This window comes from Olea europaea, chromosome 13 (assembly GCF_002742605.1).
Source record: "Olea europaea var. sylvestris chromosome 13, O_europaea_v1, whole genome shotgun sequence".
Taxonomy (NCBI): Eukaryota; Viridiplantae; Streptophyta; class Magnoliopsida; order Lamiales; family Oleaceae; genus Olea; species Olea europaea.
Genome location: NC_036249.1, coordinates 3,641,204 through 3,667,730, shown reverse-complemented (window position 1 = coordinate 3,667,730; position 26,527 = coordinate 3,641,204). Strand labels below are relative to the sequence as shown.

At 37.0% G+C, this 26,527-nt stretch overlaps 3 protein-coding genes across 3 annotated transcripts; 1 reads left to right on the top strand and 2 right to left on the bottom strand.

Annotated features, from left to right (window-relative positions):
• Positions 1-1,694: 1,694 nt before the first annotated feature.
• On the bottom strand, positions 1,695-3,898 carry LOC111407303 (protein argonaute 18-like). The gene is made up of 2 exons (XM_023036714.1): positions 3,393-3,898; positions 1,695-2,206 (listed from the first exon to the last, which is right to left on the bottom strand). The coding sequence occupies exons 1-2, from the start codon at positions 3,787-3,789 to the stop codon at positions 2,046-2,048; spliced, it is 558 nt and encodes a 185-aa protein (XP_022892482.1). The 5' UTR covers positions 3,790-3,898; the 3' UTR covers positions 1,695-2,045.
• A 15,466-nt stretch (positions 3,899-19,364) lies between these two features.
• LOC111408318 (O-acyltransferase WSD1-like) lies at positions 19,365-20,860 on the bottom strand. Its single transcript, XM_023038090.1, has 2 exons — positions 20,278-20,860; positions 19,365-19,532 (listed from the first exon to the last, which is right to left on the bottom strand). Exons 1-2 carry the CDS (start codon positions 20,803-20,805, stop codon positions 19,365-19,367), a joined length of 696 nt encoding a protein of 231 aa, XP_022893858.1. The 5' UTR covers positions 20,806-20,860.
• A 2,041-nt stretch (positions 20,861-22,901) lies between these two features.
• On the top strand, positions 22,902-25,486 carry LOC111408317. The gene is made up of 6 exons (XM_023038088.1): positions 22,902-23,144; positions 23,229-23,857; positions 23,936-24,142; positions 24,295-24,509; positions 24,607-25,076; positions 25,415-25,486. Exons 1-6 carry the CDS (start codon positions 22,902-22,904, stop codon positions 25,484-25,486), a joined length of 1,836 nt encoding a protein of 611 aa, XP_022893856.1.
• Positions 25,487-26,527: the final 1,041 nt, after the last annotated feature.

Here is a 26,527-nt window from a genome sequence, read left to right as displayed (position 1 = left end):
CTTGGGACACCGTTTGGTAATTTTCCCTTTTCTCAAAGAGACTTTCGAAACCCAATAACTGGAGGATTTTCTATTCTACTTAATCAACACATAAAATTATTTCTCCAAAGATATGCAAGAGAACAAGCAAACATAGCGAAAACTAAAAGTTTAAATTATTTCTCCAAAGATGCATCAGCATTTATTTGCAAAATAGAAAGAGCCTTCTTTTATTTACCCATAATTTTATACACCCATGGAACTCTTTACAACCAAAAATCAAAAGTTTAAAATCAGTAACAGTGCCCCAGAAACGAAAAGGGGCTCATATAGATTTCAGATACACAACAATGAGGGTGTTGACTAGCTTGAAATTACAGTCAAAGATCCAAACCTAAATGAACAATAACAATACGTAGACCAAAAACACACACATCTACCCATACTACATATATACATACCGTATTTACGAAGGCGGCTGGAGATGGTCTTTTTGTGGATGGCGAAGAGAGGGTTCTTCTTCGGGTCGACAAGCCGATGATGCAGTTGGTTTCATTCCCTCCCCTACAGAAATCTGTAGTAGATACCTCAAATCTCTGAAAAATAATCGTCGGCGGTGGACGTCACGGTGGTCGTCGCCGGGTGGGAGGGGGGCAATTCTAGTGAGAGAGGAGAGTGCGTGAGAGAAAAGGAGTGCGTGAGAGTCGGTTTATTTCTTCTCGTTTCACCTCCTCCTTTTTTTCATTTTATGTTTTCAACATTGAATAAACCCCAAACCCTTACATGTCACAGGTTTTTCTACAATTTTTAATGGACTAGTCATATCACATTTAATGAAGGATATATAAAGTATTAAAATTATTCAAAGGGGCAAAACAGTCCGAATATGACATTTTTGATATGGTTTTAAAAAGGTGACATTTTTGATAATGCAAAGTGAAATTTTGACACCCAATGTAATTTCCTCTTGTTTTATTAGGGATTTTAATCTCAATAGGAAGGCTCTGATACCAATTGTGAATATTTAATTTCAATCATACTAAAAATCAAGAATCACCATATAATAAATTAAAAAAACGAATCCATACTTGCAGAAGCCATTACTGGTACGAATGATAGTTGTAATAGCAGCCAAAATCTTCCCCCTCCTTACTCCTCAAAAAATATTAGCTATCAATGAGATAAGCTAATAAAACATATGGAATGGAGAGAGAACCTAACGTTTATATATAAGAAATAATTTAAACCGTCCCATTACAACTAGAATTCTAATTAGGGTTTTATTTACGATCCACATACTTAAAATTACCACATCATATTAATTACAACTCGTAAAATGTAAAAGGCACAATTGATCACTTAATAAATTTGACTCAATCACAAATATCATTATGAGTCATACATCCAACCCGTAAAATTTGCAATCAAATGTGAAGCCCACATATGAAATTATTTCTACACAAACATCAAGGATCGACGGTAAAAGAGAGTGATGAAATGATCGTAGAGACTGATTTGTTTTTAAATTTCTAGTTTTAAGACGCTGAGCTTTCTTATTTAGAATGTTCATTCTTGTATACCTTGAAAAAAAAAAGGTAGAGAACAAAGTACTCATGTAAACAGCTCAATGAATCACAGTAGAAGGATCTACTTATTAATCATGACAATAACCCGACATAAACCATATTACAATTGCATAACAGGAACTTGAGAAATTAATGAACACCGGAAACTAATATATATGATAAATATTATCAAGAAACAAGTTCAATCATCATCACTATTCGAAGATAAACTTTTTATTACAAACAACAACTGCAACACACATAAAACGTACTTAAATCTCTCAAAGAAACACACATAAAATCAAGACACGATGCACCACAAGAAGCTATATCACACATAGGACTATCGTAATAAAAGAAGTGGCTGTTCCATGAGCCAATGCACATAGCTCGAAAGGAACAAACACGTGGGTGAGTGAAGACCCATTAGATTCACGCACAAACTCCTTTGCTACTAGTTTAGCAGAGGAGATAGGACATGATAAGCAGGCATTTCTGCACTTACTTCCGTATCCCAGCTAAGCTTAGTAGCCACGAAATAAACTCTGTTAGGAGATTGCTTAACGAGGAGATTAAAATGGACTGGACAGCATGTGTCACAATGCTTCTTTTCTCCTCACTCTCTGGCGGAGATGCAGGTTGTTCTGAAATTTCAAGATCGTCTGCAAGGGGGAAAAAAAATTATAATAATAATGATAGATTGAAGAGTTTCCTGCTCTTATAACCCTACCATGTAATAGGTAAATGGACACAATCAAATACCAAAAAGCTGTCCTTATCAACAAGAACATATTAACTAACCCCTTAAGAGTCCAATCAGCCAGGAAAATTTTGGAGAAGGGGAATAGAACTGAGATAAAATTGGAAAAATGGGTTAAGAGTTCGGAACCTTCTGCAAATTGGAATGAGAACCAAGTGAAGTCTTAGGTCGACGCAACTTCAATATGGCATGGAAGACTAGGTAAAAAGTATTATTGGTGGATTGATTGAAAAATCGAATCCGTGCCTGGTTGTCATGTTGATCCTTGACTTGGTCCTGGTCTTGGTCTTGGTCTTGGTCATAAAGAGAGGATGCAACAAAATTTGATACAACAATCATTCGGTACTTGAGCTATTAGCTTCATTAAAGAATTACCAACTCAACAAGACAATAAACAGCCCAAAATTCAAATGGTTAAAGTGAAGAGTGAAAAGCAAATCCCAAATCCGTTTTGGCCATTTTCCTCTCACACCCTTTAATCAACGAAGAACAGTCAAACAAAGAAGAAAATAAACTATGCCATAAGTCTTTGTTCATTACTCTAAAATGGTACAATCTACATCGTAACATTGCCATTTTATTGGTGTTGATTGTCCACTTGTTAATTATTGGTTCGTGATTTTTTTTGTTCTGGAACAGTAAGTTTTTGTTGGACACAAAAACTGATAAGCGATTACAGCCAATTTATATTACATTAAGTTCGAGATGCAGTTTTAGGCTTTGCTTGAACTTTTATTAATCACGACATGTAAAAACATAAACAAATATTTAAATGTCATTTTTGCAATGAAATAATAAATATATTTTTTAATAACATGAACGGCACACCATTTTAAAATATCGCAAAGGTCACACAAAATCTGGCACCGTCCACGGACCGATTTGAAGGTGGCAATTGCACAAGATTTTAGAATGGAAGCTCTACCTTCCTACTAAAGAATAAGAGATCCAGCCCATGATACTTCAGAAACTGAGGAATATACTGACATCCCAAAGTAATAAATTCATGCAGTCTCCTTCAAGTAGCGAGTGGAAAGTGACCAAAAACGATAGAAATACTACACAAAGTAAGAGAAAAAAATTAATACCAGTAGATTGAGCTCGTTGAGACGGAACAGAAAGTGGAAGACGCGTTGGACCCCATGGTCTCAGGTTCCCTATTCCTCCCCTTCCACTTGAGGGCCCTGCTTCTTCCTGTTTAGGACCATAACTCTGTCCCTGAACTGAAAGCTGGAAACCATAACTCTTTCCCTGAACTGAAAGCTGGAAACCACGAACAGCACCGAAATTTCCCTGAAACGGTGGCCAAGTCCTCCGTTGCTGATGTTGGGGAAGACCCGAGTGACTCCCAGCTCTCACTCTCCCTCTTCCACCGCCTCGACCCGGACCCTGTTGTTGATTTTGATAATTACCACCTCCACCGCGACTGCGACCACCGTCACGGTCACGGCTATCGATGTTTTTGCCACTATCCCGTGTATCCATTCTCTCAGTAATGCACTCGAACTCTCAACTTGACTTCAGTAGACCAACCAGAGAAAATGAGTCAATATGTCTTTATAGAAAAGTTTGTAAGGTTTTTACGAGATGACGAAATTAACCTAGGGCAACTCTAGAAGGATCGGCTAAAGCAGGGAAAGTGGGAGCGGGAGTGGGTCCTCCAATGGAGAAAATTATGGCAAAACTTGCCGTCTAAGTTTGCTTTTTGGGAGATATTTTATGGATTAAAGCTGATGTACAGGAGGGGGTTGTCTAGAATGCTCACATGGCGGTGGATTCCAAGTAATTAAAATAGAGAGAATTATTAAAATAGTTAATTTTTGACTTTATTTTTGTAAAAATGTCACTTTTTTTTTTATATTATAAGAATGTCAATTTTAGACATATTTGATCTTAAAGTTAATTTCAAATACTCTACATATCCTAATTAAATAAGATTTGACCAATCAAACAAATTGTACAAAATTCTACAAGATCGTCGGTGGAAATTGAATTATTCAAGAAAAAATGCAGAGGAAAAACGAAAATGTATGCTCCAATCCCTCATTCGAAGAACAAAAATGCCATGAAGGAAAGGAAGAGAAAATGAAATCCCTAAAACTCAATCTTCTCTGTGATGAAATCGACCACCGTCGGCGAACCCAAAATGCTGTGAAGGAAAGGAAGAGAAAACTAAATCCCTAAAACTCACCCCTCTTTGTGACGAAATTGACCACCGTCGGCGAACTCTCCCTCACCTAAAACGAAATCCCGAAAACTCTAAAACACACTCCTCAAACGACGTCACAAGTACAAAGCGCGATCTTCACACTGATCTGGTCTCTAGGTGTCGGCCGCCCACTGCCCAACACTATCCCTATGTACGTTAATCTGATTTCTGTGGTTGCGTTTGTTGTTTTTGCCTTTTGTGAAAAGGATTTATGGGGTTTTCTTTTTGGTGTTTATTTGTGTGTGTTTTTAGATGTGTTTGTTTATGGGTGTATTGTTTTTTGTGGATTGTAGGTGGAGATAAAAATTGAAATTGATTGCAATCGACGTCCATCGTCAATCACTCCACTGCCAAGCAAGACTGTCAGTAATATGTTCAGGTTAATGTTTTCTTTGTCTTTTGCATATTGTTTTTTGGAAAAAAGAGGAAGTTCTTCTACATTGTTGAGTTAGGAACGTAAATTGATGTTTTCGGAAGAAACATGGCTATTGAGACTGATTTTTTACCTATGTTCACTGCCGTAGAAGGTGATTATAACAGTGATGATAATATGGCTGCTGCTAAGAAAGATGGTATACATGAGTTGAGTAAATCCTCGAATGGTAAACCTGCAACAAATATATGTGTTGTACGGCATCACAAGCGCTACAACACTAGTCTCACCATTTGATTTGGTAAGTGAACTATGTTCATCAATGAAGCTTCAATCTTGTATGGTTCTATTAATCAAGTTTGAAGTTGCCGGTTTACTAGTATGTAGTTTTTTTATTATTGTTATGTAATTGTCGTTCCAGTTCTTATTTTAGTACGATGTGTGAGTTCCAATACTTGATTTTAAATTATGAAGTGAATCAATTGAAATTATAACATTTAGTTGCAAAGATAGATGAAGGACGTTTTTTTAAATTTGTATTCCACTTGTGAATGCTAAAAGAATATGCTACAATGATGAATGAATTAATTGCAGATCTGGGTGAATATTCATGTGATTGTGCATGTGTTCGTAACTTCTATGATCCTCCATTCTGGAAATTATCCTCTTATACAAAAGCAAAGCTTTCCTTTTAGCAATAGCTACTTTAGTTGCATATTTTATAATTACGGATGCCAGCTGTTTATGTATATTGTTAAAGACTTAATCACCCACTGGACTTTATCGTGTTGTATTTGGGTTTCTTGCAATGTTGACATGTTCTATTTGAGTTCTTGTTGAATCTATTTTAAATGCACCACGATTGACTATCAACCACAAAATATAGAGCATGTTTACAATTCAGTTTACATGCTAAGTTTGACTGTTGTCAAAAGAAGAAGAAAAAGAATATACGTACAACATATATTAATTCTCTACAAAAGTTAATTTTTTTAACTTACAATATTTATATATGCCTACTTTCGATAAAGTTCCACGTATGATGTTAAAAACTTACCTAATGAAGTCAACTGCTTATTTTTTAATACATTATTAACTTATTAAAGTTAAAGTTCAAGAGAAATGAATATGATTGATACCCAATTCTAAACCTATTGCCATGACTAAATAATATGATTAATGACATCAGCAATTTAAAATTGTTTAATAAAATAAATTTGAAATATGTTTTTGTTCCTTAATCTATACGGCAAAAAGACTTCCACTCCACAAAGTTATTAAGAAGATTAATGGTAATCCGTGTGATCACAAAGTGGACGGTTAATTCTAGTATGTACACAATTGTCGCGTCTAGACCAAAACAATAATTCTACTTTTCTTCATTGTATTTTCATTTTGGAGATGTCCGACTTACCCCAGTAGATTTAAATTGAGTGGTTTTAAATCCATTACACGTAATTTAATTATAACTAGAGAAGACTAAATCGTTTTCAAACGAGCTTACAATCTTTATCTACAAATTTCTAGGTGAACTTTGGGATAATAAGGATATTTGGACCTTTTCTATGTGTAGTAGTGTTATTCGTTAGAGGTATTATAGCACTAAAGAAAACCAAAAAAAAAAATGAAAGAAAAATTAAAATTACAAGTAGATCGATTCTAACATTTTTAAGGAGTAAGAGATTTGAACGCACTTCCTGTAATAGAACATTCCAACCACAAAATGCACCAAGATTGTTTGAGTTCTTATTAAGTGTGTTTTACATGCACCACGACTCGCTATCAACCACGTTTAAGAGGATAGCTATCTTCGAAATTGTCTGAGCATTCGAACTTCAAAAGTTCATGAGAAATCAAGTGCTCTCTATGTTAATCTTGTTTTCGAATTCTAGTATGGAATTAGAGTTTATATACACTACTCATGTCCTAGCTAATGTTTCTGTACATATTGGCTAGGATTATCATCTTGGGGTAATAGAAATCAAATGTAATTGTATGCCATTTGCGTTTGTTAGTCACTAATACATTTAGTTATTGTACGTAACTTGATTATTTTCTGTATCACTGTTCAATCTCTTCTGTCTTCATTTGCTTGCATCAAGCAAGAAGAGAAAGTAAAACAATATTAACAGTGGGATAATTCTAATTATTTTGTTGTAGGTTTTGAAAATGATATAACTTTCACTTCATATGACACGTCTATTTGCAGTTGCACTTATTTTATGGCTCCTTTCGAATGCCAAGCTTAAATATTGTCATGGTGCTATTTCGTCAGCTATGGTTGAATTTTAGTTTGATTTATTAGAAAAAAATTGGGGATTGAACAGGATAAGGGATTTAACCATTATAAATTAGCTTTAATATTACTTTTGGTTATACTTGATATACACTTTCAGTTTATAATGCTTAGTAATTAAAATATTTGGAGATTGGTATTGAAGAAATGTGGCAATTTGAACGTATGCTCCTCTTCAATACGTTTTTTATGCGCAACATTTCTTTCTCTTGTTGCAGAACCAAACTTTGCAGAGTGTCGAGGAAGAAAAGAGACTTATCTGTCCATAGCACTTTGCAAATCTACAACTAGACGTGGTGAAAGTACTTTCTTTTCTCTTGTTTTTGTGATGTACAAATATGTATTGAACTTAGCACGCAAAAGAAATTGACAAAACAACTTGCTGCTTTGCATATCTCTTAGATTGCTCGGTAAGCAGTCGCATCATTTGATGTTTTCGATGTAGTTATAAAGGGAAAACTATTCTTGTTTGCTTGCCTTCTACGCTAACGGTCATTTTTTACTCGGTTGTTTCGATGCGTTTACATTTGTACTTTTTTGCTCGGCGATACTGATGACATTGTAGAATTAACATCTACGTTTTCACCGTCATTGTGATTTTTGGGATGACTGGATTTTGGCATATTCTACATTTTGATATAGGGCACCATGCATATGTAACACATATTTATGATCACATTGTAGCATTAACATCTAAATTTTCAAGTGTTTTGTGATTTTTTGGAAGACTAGTTTTCGGCTGTTATGTACCAAGTTTGTGTGTTGGGGTATCATGCATACGTATCACATGTTTCTGTTGAAAACTGTCGTTCCCGACATTTGACTGCAGTATTTCTCGACAGTTGCGTGAATCCTGACAGATGAACTGTCGTTCCCGATAGTTAGCTGCAGGAATTCTCGACGGATGACAGATGCCACTATCCTGCCAGACGAGTGCAGTCATCTGTCGACACAGGTTTCGGTGACAGTGTCTCAACACATAACTGTGGACACTGACGACATTGCACGTGCGTTTAGAAATAACATGTCTGTCCAACATTCATATCTCATTAAAGCACGTATTTTCGCACATTCAAAATATTTTTAGTAACAATTTTTTTGAGTTGAAGATTGCATGCACAATTCGCCAAAACATGTTTGTACAGTTTAGGTAGATGGTCTGTTCTTATATGTTTCTCGTATTACTTGTTCCGATTAAAGTGGTTGTATGCTCTTCGAAAGTCCGCTTGTTCTTTGAAATATTCATTTGCTGTTGATTTATGGTATGACCATTATCGTTTCATCTGCAGAATAGATGGAATTTCAATTTTGGTTGCCCGAGAATGTACGGTTGTCCGGGCGCATCTCGCAACGGAGCAACCTAAAGTACATTAAAACAGTGATCGATCACTTGGACGACAGACTGCAAGCTGACTTTCGCAACTCCTGCCTTGGGTTTCTTGTTGACGTTCCGAAAATCTAGTTTTCATCTCAACTAATCCAGGCACTTGTGTGTCAAGTGATCCGTTGCGATAAGTCCCACGAGTTATGGTTCAACGTCCAAGGCCACCTTACTCGATTTAGACTGCAAGAGTATGCTATCGTCACTGGACTGCATGCTGACTCGTTTCCGGAGGGCGATCGGTACACAAAAGCATTGGAGAAGAGAAGGATGAAGGAAAAGTATTTCAAATCGCTGGAGAAGATTTCATGTGCCCAGTTGGAGAAGACCTTCGTCTGCGCGTTGACACCCTGGGCAAATAGATACAAGCTCAGGCTTGCTCTGATTGTGGAAGGAGTTATCACTGCTCCGGATAATAATGTCGGCATTGATGAGGACACGCTTTCCCTCGTCGACGACTTGTAGCTGATTTTTTCCTACCCCTAGGCCAAAGTGGGGTATAGGTGTTTGTTGAAGGGGTTCTGGGGTACTTGGGCACGTAAAATAAGCGAAGCAAAGATGAAGAACGAGAAGGACGTCAATTACACAATTTACGAATTTTCGATCGCCATGTAAGTAAGAACAGCATTATGTTTATTTTTTTTGTTCTTAAGTATTCGAACAGTTTTCTTCATTTTTTGGATGGATATTTATGTGACAAATTTTTTCTTTCTGTCCAGACAGATTTGGGCATATGAGGCCATGCCCGAACTCAGCAAATGCTTCGGTCAGCGGGTGGATGAAAGATCGTAGCAGCTTCTGTGCTAGACCTCTACTAAACAACTGTAGCAGCGTACGTACGATGTGTTCTTCAGGGACGTACAGGTCATGGACATTTTTAATTTGGCTTTCAATTATTTTATTTTTTTGGGAATACTATGCAATATATTTTAACTACTCGTTCTCCCCTATTTCTACAGCTGCACGTGCATGCCACACTGCATCCCACGGAGGCCGAGCGTGATCTCCCATAAATCACCAATTTGGTGTCGTTCCCTAACCGTCCGGTGTAATTTTTGGATGACCTCGCTAGGAGTGTTGTCGGGCCACAGTTCCATGAGGGGGCACCGGCTAGTGGAGGACATGACGGTGGCGCTGTGGGTGACGGCCATGACGATGAGTCCGGTGCAGGGGTCGAGGACGACAAAACATTCACAAGCGATGATCGTCAGACACGAGAAGGCAGCGACGATGACGGGTCTAAGGCTGATGAGAGTGGAGATAGCAGTCGCGACATTTTTTTGCGAGACCGGTGCTGGTGACACGGAGGACGACTAGGATACCTCAAGACGGCATTCGGGTGCATTACTCACTCCAATGGGTGCCCCATCCACATCTGAGCTGTAAGGTACGCTTGGTGGACCGACTGTCACGAGGGAAGACGACAATCATGCAGAGGAGGGTGAAATGCATGAGGTGAACGGTACGTGCATAATTTTTGTCAACTTCTATGATTTGGGTTCTATTACTAATCACTTCCCCCATTAAGCAAATGATAATTCATATGTTGTGTTCGTCCATTTTACCTAATTTTCTTTCAACTGGACCCAGGACAGATTGTCACCACGCTCCCCAGTGACGACAACGAGGAAATCCCATCGACCCATGACGTCACAGAGGTGGACGGTACGTGCCTATTTTAAACGGGTCCATCTTATTCCACGACTATGTGGCCTCCTTTACACATAACTGTTTCAATAAAATTCTGCAATTTTTTATATAGGTGCTGCCACAGAGTTGTCGGCACAGCTTACCGTACCAAAAAAAGGAGGCAATGTGGACAACACAAATAGGCCGCGATTGACTCGTGTTCGACGTCCTACACTACCTACCCGGACTCTATACAGGAGGAGAAGGGCAAAGAGAGTAAAGAAATAAGTGAGTTCAAGTAGTGCGGTAAGGTGTGTTGTAGTACTCGATACGTTGTTCGTAACAATGACATGCTTTTTATTTGGTTAGTTTTATGGACGGATAGGTTTGCTCTGCCATATGCTACACGTTAAACTGTCTTATGTAGAGTACATATCGTTTCGCGATAATAAATGTTTAGTGGAAGTATGTGATGGTATTGCCGATAAATTTTGTGTGTATACGTTAACAAAATAATGCATGTATTGTTCATGATATGTGAAAGGGTTGATCAACATTAGAACTAAAATGAATATATCATCATTCTTACACATCCTAGTCATATGATTTTCCAAGACAAAGTTATGGTTTTTCTAGTCAGAGTCTTCACAAAAATCTGCATGCCTTCCCTCAACCTCAGCACCAAGTGCAGAGTTGACTCCTTCTGAACGATATAGTCTGCCAATGTTCAGCCGTCCTGAAGCTATTTGCCAGCAAAGATCAGCCTCTGCTGGTTTGGTGGGATTCCCTCATTGTCCGGAATTTTAACTTTAACATTATCAATGGTGTCGGAGCTTTCACCTTCAAGGGTTATTGTATTACCAGTAAGGGTTTTGACAAAAATCTGCACGCTACCACGAAGCCTCAACACCAAGTGGAGTGTGGAGTCCTTCTGAATGTTATAGTTAGCCAAACTACGGCCATCCTCAAGCTGTTTACCAGCGAAAATGAGCCTCTGTTGGTCTAGTGGGATACCTTCCTTGTCTTATATCTTGGCTTTAACATTATATTTATGGCATGTATTGTTTATGGTATGTTTTATTTATGATATGTGAAAGGGTTGTTCATTTTTTGGTGATTAGATTGCATGCACGTTTCCTATTCCATGGGTGAGTAAATTTTTTGGTTTGTAAGTTGGTTGGATGGATAGTTACGAACATTCTGTGCTGTGTCATTTTACTTTAGCACACACGTGATGCAGGTAGGCAGCAGACTCATTCGGAGGGTTGATTTTTGAGTTGATCATGTGCGTTGATCGAGGTGTGATGAGGAATTTCTGCAGAATGATCAAGAGTACAGTCAAAATGAAGGTTGAGGCTAAATCAAGAGGTGTAGTAATTAGCACCAAAAAACAGCCAAAGGGACCCGCACCTGGGAGACTATTACTCCTATTCCATATGATGTGGTTAATGATGTCAAGGGGGGTTATTAGATTACTTCAATTCCATATTGTGATATGGTTAAGTGGAACGGACATTGAGACTGGACATTTCTTTGTACTCTAATTAAATTAATGTCCATGCTACTTGGTGAAGTAGTAGTATTTTGTACTTTAATTTTGTTGGAGTTGAAGGTGTTATAGTTGTACAAATGATTCATCGTATCTAATGATTTTGTGTGTAATGGAGCGTGGTCGAAGGATCGAGGACAATGATTATTTTAAAATTCGCATCACAGTAGTACGAATAATTCGTTGTTATCTTTGCTACGTTGACCCCAACATTACAACTGATGTATGTTTATTTCAACATGCATTTTAGTATAAATTAGCTTGTTCGTACAAATTATAATTTATTTGAACAATAGCTTGTTGTGTCACCCAATGTTCATCTTCATTGACAGGGACATTAATTTTATCAATTTTTAATACAATTCAAATTATTTAGAATTTAAAAACTGTATTCAATTATGACCAAGGACTACAAAAATTCAGTAAAGTAATTTAAATTCCAAATTGATTGTCAATCCAGCTGCAGAAATGTTGTCATTGCTGGTCTTGCACATGGATACAATTTACTCATAATTCTCACCATTTATGGAGAGAGCCTAGGGGTAAAAGTACACTTACACCGTAATCCACCACACTAAACCATCACACCAATAGTCAATCAAGTGTGAAGTAGAAATGAAATGGTAGTTGGTTGCTAAATTGCTTTTAATGTCCTCAAATATCTATAGTATATAGCATGGCTTACACTCTTGAAGTGGGATACATGAAACTTTTTGTGAGGCATCTTGTAGCAGGAACGTATCTCAATATTTTCAGCCTATTTCTTCATATCAAAATAATGGCATCGTCCACGAGAAGCAATTCACCGCTGCCAGTTCAGGAGCCTTTGCCAACACTCGGTTCAACCCCACTATGTCCCATCGTAATTTTTTCGGACGATGAGGAAGTGAGTTCAAATGGTGGTAGGAGAGCCATCACTGTCGTTCCCTTCCCGAACCTGGACGAAGTTGCAAGTGATGCAGGTGAATCTCCGAAAAATGTGCTTGAATGGGTCATCCCATTTATGGATGCAGACGAAGTTGAACGTCACGAGGATGAAGGGTAGGGTCGCATTCCATTGCCCGAGGTAATTGTCATCAGCTCGGATGATTCGGATGATGACGGTGGGGAAGAAGTTTCAAGTGTTAGCTCCGAGTGAAAAGTCTGGCTTTGTTGCGTGTGTGGGTTTTTACGTATGTATGTATAGCATTTTTTGTAAAGAATGGATTTTGTTACTATATACCAATTCTGTAGCATGTAAGAAACTCTCATTGGCATGTTATGTGTATTTTTTATTTTGTTAAGCAGACCGTCGAACAACTGTCGAGAATGACAGGCACCATCCGTCGGGAACGACGGATGAACTATCGAGGTTTACTGGCAAATTTTCTGTGTCCGTAATATGCATATGAATTATAACATGTATTTTGGGTGAACTAACACAACCTCATGTATACATTCAACGTACTTTGTAAACAATGCAAATCGTGTTATGCGCTAAAAATGATGTGTTCATAATATGCATATAAAAGGAAACATGTATTTTTGTTGAACGTTTTCTATTCCGTACATTCAATTTACATTTGTCAACAATGGCAACAATGTTATGCACAACAAAATTGAATTTTGGTTCGAAGGTGTTATGCAGTACGTTGTACCTATTTCCGTTCTGTAATTGTAAATATAAGAAAAAATATTGTTTATGCGTAAGAGAATGAAAACAGTAATACAATATTTACATTGTCATATACAAACTACATCGAAGGAACACATAACTTACAACTTCAACCACTCACGTACAAAATGCTGCTTATATCGGACGTGGTACAGTGGGGTTCGAACATGTGGTCCGGTTATGACCAAGTCCACCGCAGCGAGTGCATTTCTTGAGTCATGTGGTACACTTGTGTCTGGATTGCTTACGTCGTATGGGTGGTCTACCTGGAGGACGACGTACGCTGGGGGCATAATAGGAGTACCTGTAATTTCGGTTGGAACGATCCAGTCCACTTCATGCAAAACAGGATATATAGCTTCTCTTAGGCACCCTTCCAATACTTGGATGTGTAATACGGTGAGCATAGATTGTACAATGACTTACCTCTCAAGTAAGCAACACGGGTTGCATGAACGCACGACATACGATTCAATTGGAACTCACGAGAAGTGCACGTGTTTTCGGAGAAGTCTACGATATCCGTGTCGTTGGATATTCCAACTTGTGTTAAGTTACCTATCAAGTCATGCGCTCGCAGCCTAGTACCTGCTGCGAACATCGTCTGTAACTCATTCTCCATCATTGGTGAAGTACGGTACTGCATGTGGTTTCACTATCTCGACGTTCATAAAACCACTTCTGCATAGTATGCCGAATGTGTTCCGCTAAGCACGTGATCGGTAACGAACGGGCATGTCTCAACATTGAGTTCAAAGATTCTGCGTTATTGTTGGTCAAAATTTTATACCGTTGGCCAACAAATAGTGTCCGTGACCAAAATGGGAAACCTGCTTGCTCCGAGTACCCGTACGCTCTTGCACTTACCCTACAAAGCTGTCCCATAAGTCTTTCAAACTCTTCGGTCCGTTAAGTTCTTGCGACTCTTTTGAATAGAAATATTGAACTTGTGTTGGTGTACCGCTGGATTAAATTCTTTTCCATATACCAGACACAGCACCCGTGGTGAGTCCGAGGAAATAGGTGGGCAATGGCATTTTTAATACTATTTTTCCTGTCGGAAACAAACACCAATTCGTCCGAGTCACCTATAAGATCTTTCAAATTTGATAAAAACCACATCCACGATCTATTCGTTTCGGCATCAACGATCTCCCATGTTAATGAATAAATCATTTTGTTGGCGTCTTAGGCAGTTGTCAGTAGAAGGATACCTTTGTATGGACCTTTCAAGTGACTGCCGTCAACACAAATAACAGGCCTCAGGTAGTGCATGTAACCCTGAATGCTTGCATCTCTCTCCTAGGACGTGACAGTAGGAAGAAAGTTTTTGAAAACTATCACCCGGTGTACCATATAGCATATGTAAAGTAGCGACCTTTCCCCTACGTGCTTGATAGTAACTAATTTTCACACCAAACTTACGTTCCATGTCACGTGCAATAGCGGTAGGATCATACGATCTATACATATTATCCAATTTCCCCATAATCTGCTTGGCAATAACGGAACTAGTGGCATATCGATGTACATTACGACAATAATCTATGGAACATGTGTGCACATTGTTGAATTTGCGGATCATGAAGATGGCGGACTGTTTAACACTCGAAGCACGTAACATCCACTTGCAATTATCGTCCGCGCATACAACGGTTAACATTTTTAGGCTTTACCTACTAACTTGAAATTGAAACTTCTCTCGCAAAGCAAGTAGACGAATTCTCGAGTATAACTCTTTTTTGGTAAAAAATATTTGCCTTTCGGTAAGATCTGACGTATTCACAGTGAAAATTCAGTCGCATGTATCTGGACTTTTGGAATGTGATAATAATTCTCCGTCAACGTCAGTAATATTACCAGCATTTGTACCATGTAAGGGGTCGTCGAACATCTCATCTAATGGTGCAGTCCTAACATCGAAAATTGAAGTATCCGCTGCATTATTGATTGGGATACTGTGCAGATGATTGAGCTCGTCGTCCTGTACGGGATGGTGATCTTCCGCTGAGGCGAACAATTGTTGGCTATAATTTGTATCCCTCTCCATTTCAACACTTGGCAGGCCGGTTTCCAAAGTCGCAATGCAGAGGGCAGTTTCCTTACGAGCTGATATATACCAATTTACGTCTTCATCTTCGGGTATTTCGACCGGCGGTATATTCATGTTCGGAACTTTGAATTTCAATTCCATTTTTGTGCACGGATCGAGAACATCAAGTTTCTCGTTCAACTCTAACAATAGCCCCGGTAGTGCTTGACACTAAAATAGAAGTGGTTTTGTCCCCAATCCACTTCCATTCGTCATTCACGTAAACGAACTTTTCCCCGTGCGACACGATGAAACTCAAATTATTGTTCATATCTAAAATGTTGGGATTGCAACAATAAGATTTATGCGCAATCAATATGTCGATTATATAATAGCATGAAAGTGACACGTTCGAATATTTAAACATATGCAATAGTATAAGGTCAAATGAAGGGTGTCAAGAATTTTCAGCTGTCCAATAAGACAATTTAGTTATCTATCCCCGACAGTTTATAAATGTCGGGTTTGATAGTTCAAATGTCGATCCCGACAGTTTCGAAATGTCGAGTGTGACAGTTCAACTGTCGGAACTGTCGAGAAACTTCAAATGTGTTTGGTAGTATTAATGGTTATAATCATTTCTCGACTACAACAACGACAACATCACAACCTATTTTCAGAAATAAATGACTAAATGCTTCATTAAATATGAAATACTTCACATTTTCTTAAATATTTTTGATATATTTTTCCGTCAAAAATATTAAAAAAAAGACCATGATGATTAAAAGTAGTGATTATCATGTTATTTTTAACATTTTAAAAAGAGTAAGTTATTACATAAAAACATAAACAATTCGTAATAACTGACCTTTCAAGATAGATGAAGTAATATCTTTTTGATCAAGAAGAAAATGGATGAAGAAGATGAATGAAATAAGGGTTTATTTAACAAGAATTTTTTTTTTTTTATGTTAACTAGGGTTTTGAAGGATTTTATATTTATTTTTTATTAACTAAATTCATATTTTATAATATAATATTCATATATTCAATGATTATAATATACAAATTAAACAATCAAATCACAACATTAATTGTTTTAAAAAACAATCATGAAGGAGCATTAAGTGCTCCAAAGAAGGTCAAATTAAGGGTAATTTAGACATTTCACAACAAGAAAGTGATATTTTCGTACAAATTATGTGCACATCAAAGTATTTTGTGCATTTTCAAAAAAAAGTAACATTTTGGTAAATTTCCCAATAAAATATTATAAGAAAATATCATCCACCTCAGTATTCTGGGACCCCTACCCCAGTCAAAACCCAGGACTTAACTTTGCCATACGTTACTGGGTCCCAGATTTCTTCAACTGATTTACGTGCACCACTAGATCAGGAATCTCCAATTGCAAAGTTAAGTGAAAAGAGGTATTTCGTTTGAATTAAAATCTAATTTTAATTTGAGTCAAAGTTAAATAATTAATATTAATCACATTTTTTATGGGTCTCACAATTTTTCAACCACAAATTTCAAAAAATTCTATCACAATCTACCAAAATTTTTAATTTTAATACTCATCAAACACCCTCTAAATTCCAGTGGATTCAAAATCAAATAATATAACCTTTAAATAACATATGAGATAGTTTGGCAAAGCTTAAATTTTTAAAACGATCGAGTATACTTTTAACTCATAGTTCATTTACACTACTTAGAATTCACAACTTATAAATAGCACTATAAAAAATTATACATGTGATTGCACGAGCTTGATTTAATAATAAAGCGAGCACAACCGACGCGAACTTCTTAGTATGTAAAATAAAGTTGTGAAGGTGTTCTCATGGAATCCGGAGAGAATACACATGAACGGGTTATAAATCTGAAATTTCCATATAATCGTGAAGAGTATAAGTGTTCTAATTGCCTTTACTTGATTCTGTGGTGTGGCATAAGGTAATCCAAATATGGTTTATGTCTCTTGTTGGGAGTAAGGCTGATTTGTTAGATGCAAGAAAGGTGGCAAAGGAGGCAAGTATACCCTATTTTCTTCTAGAAGCCGGATTAATTTTGTTTGATGCTATGTATTCACATTCATTTTTCATCTGGAAAAATCAATCTAAGAAAAGCTATCTCTGAGCATATTCCATAATTGATTGATAAACAAATAGAAGTTGGAATGATTAGTATGTGTCTCTGGAGAATGCATTTCATCCACTCGGATCATTGATTTTCGCACACATCATGTTCAAAACACCTTTTACTACTCACACGCACTCTTTCGTTTCCTTTTCTTTCCCCCAGAAAGCACAAGCATACGCACAGGGAATTATGCTAAAAGTACACAACTGTGTACCTAAGGGTGTACCTAATGTACACCCCGACGCCTCGGTATTGGTCGAGGCGCTTGTGGGCCCGACAAGGCAGGCGCCTCGACCAATGTCGAGGTGCCGGGTGTCAATTAGGTACACCCTTAAGTACATGGTTGTGTACACTAGCAAGATTGACGAACAGGAGAGCAGCCTTTTCTTCATGGAGACATCTGCAAAGACTGCTACCATTATCGATGAATTATTTTATGAAACAGGTAGAGTTTTGCATGAAAAATATTTGGATACGTATTTTCTGGGCATGAACCAAACCTGAAATCAGTCATTCAAATGTCCCTTAAGAGCCCATAGAATTCTGCACAAAAATGAGGAGACCACGAATGTTTAGATATTGAGTATTTGTATCTTTATAGATTTTTTCTCTCTGTACTAGGGCATCATTCATCAATCTTCAGTTGGGAAGTGACATAGGGCTTAATTTTAATACAGATATTACTCCTTAAGACCATCTAACCCAAGGTTTATCCTGCCATAAAACTAGAAAAAATATGTTAACCCTATAGCTCATATTTTTGTGATTTTTCTCTCTTATCTTTCTAATAAATGTGTAGATCCACCTGCAGCCAGGAGACCTGCCTCGCTACATAGCCAGTTCCTAACTTGTCAGGCATTGTTCACCAAAGAATAGCGTATGTTTTAAGTTAAATCACGTCGCATTAACTTGAGCATCTATTTTGTGTACCATCGTTTAAATTTGTACACAAAAGTCAACAAATGTTCTAGCTTCAAAAGTTTTAAGATTTGTGCATTGGGTTCTCATCTGATAAAAGGTGAGCGGAAGATCTTATTTCCTTGTTTTGACGAGTGATATGAAGTTTTTAATCAATGGAAAAAAAAATATTACAGTCATAATTTCACTACAAGAAAAATGGCCTTTTACAACATTTAAATGGCAACATTCACCAATTATATGTTATTAAAAGAGGTTTATTGTAACATTCAGCAAATGCATGTTGTCATTGGTAAAGAAAATTAAGATTTAGCAACGTTCTTTGAGTGGTTGTTGCTAATACCCCCTTTCGCAACGTTCAAAGACCGTTGTTGGTTTTTTTTTTTTTTGGTAACGTGCATTGACTGTTGCTGTAAATGTTTTAGCAACGTTTAAAGAACTTTGCCGTTAATTAGTTTTAGCAATGGACAATACACGTTGCTGTTACATGTTTTAGCGACGCTCACCCGAACGTTGCTGTTAATCAATTTTAGCAACGTTCGGTAAATGTTGTTGTTAAAAGGTTTTTGCAATGGGCGATGCACGTTGCTGTATATGTTTTAGCAACGTTCATTTAACGTTGCCGTTGATTAGTTTTGGCAATGTTTAATGAACGTTTTCATTGATTAGTGTCACTGAACTTTTGGGCTCCAATAGGCCCAAATTTATTTATTTTTTTAAAGCCCGGTTCAATCTAACCCAGATGGAAGCCCAATTGCACAGCCCTTAACCCGTTTACTGGCCCGGACCCGGAATGTTGATCCAATTAAACCAGGTTTCATTGAAATTAAAACCAAACAATTGCAATGTATCACGTCTCTCGACTCTCGCCCTACTTCTCTCGCAATCGTCGGCTTCTAGTTCCAGTCCACCGGCAGCCGACTTCTCCTAGATTAGGGGCTCTAATCTCCGACCTAGTAAGTGTATACCCAATGTCCAAACCCCAATCTTCTCCCACCACAACTTTAACATCGAACCACCGTCTCCTGCCAGCTGTCGCCTGCCAGCCCAACGAAAGAAGAAGAACTGAAGAAGCAGAAGAACGAAGAAGGTGATTTTGATTTCAATTTCAGCCTCCAATTTCAATTTTTTCAGCATACTGATTTTAATTTTTGTCGAGCTCCTGGTTTTGTCATGGATTGCATTGTAGTGGAAAAGAAAAGTGAATTGGGCGTGAACTAGAATGCAAGAAAATTTGTTCATTCCTCTTTTGGTAATTAAGGTTTTTTTCTTCTTCTTCTTTGGATCAGTGTTATGAAGAGTTGGCTAATTGGATTGTATTTACTGTTCTTTGTTCATGTTAATGAAGTGATTGGCTCTATGAACTGAATTTGGTTAGTTTCTTTTGTTTATTTTACTTCGAATATCTTTGATAGTGTCTAGGTGTTTGAAACATGTTAGACTCGATGACATTACTGTAAGTTATCTGGTTTTTTGTGAGCCATCTATTTGATTCTTTCAAGGGACTTGAAGTAAGCATTTGTTAAAACATTTGAAAACAACTTTTTATATATAGTATTTGACATCAATGATATGGAATAGCATTATTCTTAAGTTATTATCGGTACGTGCAAAAATAAATTATAAATTGTCGGACTTCATTTTCAAGTATTATCAAGAATATACATCGAATGTATATCAATCATAAATCAAAGAATGCTCAAGGATAATTAAGTTTCGAGGAAGGGTAAGAAACTTGTTTTTCTCTAGAGTGCATTTAACCTATGGTTACTTGATAAAAAGACAAAAAAAAAGTATAGTCTTACCACTTCAAGAATTTCCTTCATTTTCTTAATTTGATTGAGAGAGAAAGTCATGGTGGTAATGGTGATTGGCCGAAACTCGACTCTAACATCACCGGACCTTATTGGGGACTTATCGTCTTCAATAACACTGCTCTTCAATAGGCTCCATCCGAAATCTGATACAGTGTTAAAAATACTAGTCACATTCTTGAAAATGCCCTTGTGATCATCATCAATATTCATATTCTCATTCATCAGTGCAGTAAATGTTAAGGGCAGTTGATGATTTTCTACTCTTTGCAAGCAAGAAAGAAGAGCTCCCATTAGAGAAAAACCATCTCCCAATGCATGTTGCAGCTTAAAAACAATATTTCCAGCTGAATTTTTTGTAGGGTATTTGATTATGTGAATTTCCCATAATGGCCTGCTTTTTGGAAGCTGATCCATTGCTAACTTCGATAAATATTGATTAAAAAAATTATCATAGAATTCTACAGATTTCCCTTCTGGAAAAATAGGTTTGTACATATGGTCTTTGATATTCACTTCTACCTTCTTCCATTGTTTCACTCATCTTTAGTCTATCACCTGATAACAAAAAAATCAATATGTAGCACAAGTTAATTATTTCTTGATTTAAATTCTTTTATGTTTGATAAGGTAGATTAAATAGTATTTTGCTGTATCAAATTTTATAAAAAAAAAAAAGAAAAGAAAAAGAAAAGAAACTTAAAATGTTATCTATTAAATGGTCTCGTAAAAATAATATTTGGATTAAATTAATTCAGCTTACTTATCCTTCCTTAGTCTTTTAGAATTTAAATCATCCTTAATGAGATAGGTATGGACTTAAATTTTCAATAAATAAGGTGATTTTACTCGTATCAAATGAATCTCTCTTATTATATATAAATTTTAGTCGTACATTAAACTTTTAAAATTTTTAACCCACCGTAACAATAATTCTTGGCTCTGCCCCTGATTTTCGCAGACGTGCTTGACATCCTGCTTTGTAGAGTAAAATTACAGCTTGCTTCCAACAATCTTATTCATTAGACTGCGTTCTCGTCGAAGCAGAGTACCAGGTATAACATTCAGGAGACTTACTCTAATCTACTTTCCTTTCAATATGAATATTATGCTCTCACACATTTGCTTATGTTGAAAATTACCAAGTTTAGTTCACAATTTGAATTGTTGTTGTTCAATGTTTGATAGTATCATAATGGACAAAAAATGACTGCAATTATCAAGGTCACTGTCTGAAATAAAATCTTATAAATCTAGTTTCAAAATTTAAACAATAATATAAAATTCTTAATAGTATTGTTGTTGTAGATTTTCAGAACAATACAGAGATGGAGCACGAAAGTTTGTAGAACTAGCTCGTGAAACTCTAAAGTCAGAAATGATAGTATGTCCTTTTATCAAGTGTAGGAATCTAAAGCATCACAATTATGAAATAGTGTATGAACATTAAATTATTAAGGGTATGGATCCTACATACACTGATTGGATATTTCATGGAGAAATGCCAAGTAAATCAAATTTGGTCAACGTGGAAATGCCCGAGTCATGTAGGATGTTTAGGGACTTTTATACGCAACATGATGTAGATTCTGAAAATCCTCATGATGGAATAGAAGAAGACATTCAACGTTTAGTTAGCAATGCGGAAACCCCTTTGTATCCTGGTTGTATGGCGTTTACGAAGATATTAGCTTCAGTTGCTATGTTTAAACATAAAGCTACACATGGTTTATCAGATAATGGTTTCGATGAACTCATAAATCTTGTGCGGGACATGCTACCACAAAATAATACACTTCCTAACTCATTTATAAGATCAAAAAACTTGTGAATACATTTAATCTTGGTTAAGAAATGATACACGCTTGCTTGAATGATTTTTATCTATATAGGAAGGAGCTTGAACATGCTGAATTATATCCAAAATGTGGTTGCTCAAGATGGAAAGTTAACCAACAAACTAAAAAATTTAGAAAAAACATTCCAGCAAAAGTCTTGCGTTATTTCCCTATCATACCAAGACTTAAGAGGATGTTTGGAATAGAAAAGATGGCAAAACAACTTAGATGACACTCAAATAATAAGAGTTCAAATGGTAAAATGAGGCATCCAGTTGATTCATTGGGGTGGGAAATGATAAACAGAAAGTATCCACATTTTGTGTCATATCCTCGAAATATTAGATTAGGTCTTGCCACCGATGGATTCAATCCTTTCAAAGATCTTAGCTCTAAATATAGTTGTTGGCCAGTTATTTTAACTATATACAACTTGCCTCCATCATCATGCATGTCGAATGAAAGTTTGATGTTGAATTTATTAATCCCGGGACCAAAGCAGCCAGGTAATGACATAGATGTTTATTTGGCACCACTTATAGACGATTTAATATTGTTATGGAGTGATGGGGTTGAGATGTATGATGCAGTTGTGAAGTCTACATTTAACTATAAGCTATTTTGATGTGGACAATACATGACTTCCCTGCATACGGAAATGTATCTGGATGGCCCGTCAAAGGAAAAAATGCATGTCCTATTTGTCGTGAACATACATGTTCAGTATGGTTGTCACATTGTAGGAAGTTAGCATACATGGGACATAGAAGATTTCTTGCATTGAGTCATCTATTTCGCATGAAAAGAAGCTGGTTTGATGGACATATTGAAAATGGCATTTCGCCAAAGATAAAAACTGGTGAAGAAAATTCCAGTGAAGTTGATAAAATTGTAAATGATTGGAGCAAAAGTGGTAAGCGAAAGAGAAAGAAGAATACGACTCAATCCAATGTAACGTGGAAGAAAAAGTCAATATTTTGCAGGCTACCATATTGGAAGGTAACTCTAGTTATGTCATTTCCTTTTTTTAATACATCTAATTGCGTGTAGTATCTCATGACACAAGTGATGTTTGATTTGCAGACTTTGCTTATACGTCATAATTTGGATGTGATGCACGTGGAAAAGAATATTTGTGAGAGCATCATTAATACACTTTTGAATGTGAAAGGAAAATCGAAAGATAGCATTAACTATCATAAGGACTTAAAAGCTATGAATATTAGGCATGATCTACATTCTGAGAGTAGAGAAAATAAATTTTACTTACCTGTAGCTCCTCACACTTTATCAAAAGCAGAAAAACAAATGTTTTGCAAAAGGCTTGCTACCTTGAGATTACCTAATAGTTATGGTTCAAATATGGCAAATTGCATTTCAGTGGAAGAATGTAAGATAGTTAGACTGAAATCTCATTATTGTCACCTTTTAATGCAACAATTACTATCAGTTGCATTGAGAGGACTTCTTCCTAAAGGACCAAGGAACTTCATTTTTAAATTGTGTTCATTTTTTAATGAAATATGTCAAGGAGTTATAGATAGGAATAAGGTTGAAATTTTAGAAGAGGATGTTTCTGAAACTTTGTGCATGTTGGAAAGGTATTTTCCGCCTTCCTTTTTCAATATAATGGTTCATTTAAAAATTCATATTGGAAGAGAAGTTCGTCTATGTGGACCAGTTCAATATCGTTGGATGTACCCATTTGAGAGGTAGTACTTCTTATTCCCAGAAATTAAATCCAGTATCAAATTGATTTCTATTTTATTACGTTTTTGGAAAATGTGTAGGTATATGAAAGTGTTGAAAGAATATGTTATGAATCGTGCAAGACCTAAAGGGTCCATAGCTGAACGATATATTTTTGAAGAAAATGCGATGTTTTGTAGCAAATACATAAAACAAACATCTGAAATCGGCTCTCGGACTGCACGCAATGAAGAGTATGAAAGTGACTTCTTAGTTGCAGGCGTCCAATTTCTAAAGGGAAGCCACTTGTACTATCTGATGAGATGTTGAACGTTGCCCATCGCTATGTATTGCTAAATAATGTAGAAGTGGCTCCATACGTACAGTATGTTCGTGAAGTATATATCTTTTGAGATTTTAAGTTCTTTGGGATTTCTTGATATATTGTTTTTTTACTTAGGATGCATATGGATGAACTCAAGAGTTCTGACAAACGACTTGGAATAAATGAGAATTTGTTGCATAAGAAACATGTTGACACGTTTGCTACCTGGTTGCACAATAAGCTCGAAGTACATATATCGACAAGATTAGTGTTTAATTCTGTTATTCATTCTCTCATTCCTAACGTGTTTATAATAATAACAGATTGCAGGCCAATTGTTGCTGGACAATGTTTGGAATACTTTAAAGTGACTTGCACATGGCCCTAGATGTCAGTCCATGACATATTCCAGTTTTGTAATAATTGAATTTCGATTTCACACTAAAGATGCTGAAAACTCTCGCCAAAACAGTGGCATCTTAGTTGAAGCAACAACTATATGTAGATCTAGTGCAAAAGATAATGCACATGTTGTTGATAAAGTTCTTTATTATGGAGTTTTGCGCGATATTATAGTGCTTGACTACAATACATTTCATATTCCAATATTCTGGTGTGATTGGGCAAATATTGTGAATGGAATAAAGAAGGAAGATGGATTCACTTTGGTTAACCTTCATCAAGGACAGGGTCAATTTGAAAATGATCCTTTTATTTTGGCATCCCAGGCGAAACAAGTTTTTTATTCTAGGGAGGAGAATGAAACATCTAATTGGTATGTTGTTTTGCAAGCATCACCAAGAGACTTTCACGTGTTACATATGGAAGAAGATACTTCTTATGGGGCAACTATTCCATTGGATGTAACACAACTTGAAGACAATCATGAGAAGGATGAGAATTTTGCAAGGATAGATGTTTTTTTTTTTTTTTTTTTTGGTAAAGACATCCACACATCCTTAGTGACTTTTTAGGGTCCACCAAGGAAGGTCGATGGGGGTTAAGGGTTCCCCAACCATATTTATTTCATAAAAATCAAGAATACACGGAAGGAGGGGGGCATGAACCTGACCTCCAAAAAGCAGTGATGCAACAAATGAATATAATAAATGAAAGCAATAAATGAGGAAGTACTACTTCCCTATACAATAAAGAATAGCCTAAATTACAAACCTCTGAAACTGGGCAATCCATGTCTGTCGATCCGCACTATCGCCCTAATATGTCGAGGCAATTCTAGTGGTCCATACTCTAGATAGCGCCGATGATTCCAGCCTTCTGTAGCAAGAGAATCAGCAACCTGGTTGCCTTCTCTGTAGATGTGTGAAACTGTGTCTCTATCGAAGTAGATGAGATCTCTGATCTGTCTAAGAATACCTTGAATCGACCATGGTCCTCCACCTTTGGTAATGCAGTGAATAGCCAATGTTGAATCTGCCTCGAGCCAGTTAGCTGAAATCCCAAGTCCTCTGGCCAATAGAAGCCCATCTAGTATGGCTCTGAGTTCAGCCTCAAAAATGAAACATGGGCCATATGATGCTGAGAATGCCCTGATACAGTATCCTGCGTGGTCCCTAATGATGCCTCCACCACTTGCAAATCCATATTTGACGCATCCATCAGTGTTGATCTTATAGGATCCAACTGGCGGAGTGCGCCAAACAACCATAATAGGTGGTGGTGGGAGAAGACGGGTCAAAGAAATGCCAAAAAAAGGTGCAAGTGTCACATCTCCTCGCCAATGCTCAACTCGGAATAGTCCTCCCATATAAAGAAAGGAGATCATGCGGTAGACCCTCTAAATAATACGTCTGGCCACCATACGAATACCTCTATGCTTCGCATCATTCCTCTCAGTCCATAGAAACCAAAATATCAGTAAAGGAATGATAATACGAATGTGTCCACGGTAAACGTGCTGTCCAGAATACCGCCATCCCTGGAACCTCTGTCTGACCCCCTCTCCTGAAGTCATAGGTATCTGAAAAATGTCTCCAAAGTGATGCCATACTTGGTCGGAGATGCTGCTGCTCGTGAAAATATGATTGATGGTCTCAATCTCGGAACAACACTGACAACGAGAAGCCAACTGACATCCAATTCTCCTCTGAATAACAAGATCTACTGGAATGAGATCCTGCCACAGTCTCCAGCAGAAGAATGAAATAGTGGCAGGCAAGATAGAGCTCCACAGCAGTCGATATGAGTCCTGAGGCTGGCAAACCGAACGGACTAGTTGCCATGCTGATTTGGTGGTAAAGTCACCATCCGAAGTAATTTTCCAAACAATTCGGTCCGTGGCATCTGCACATAAAGGTATCGCCCCTACCTGTTCCGCCATGTGAGAAGGAAGGGCCTGTAATAACCG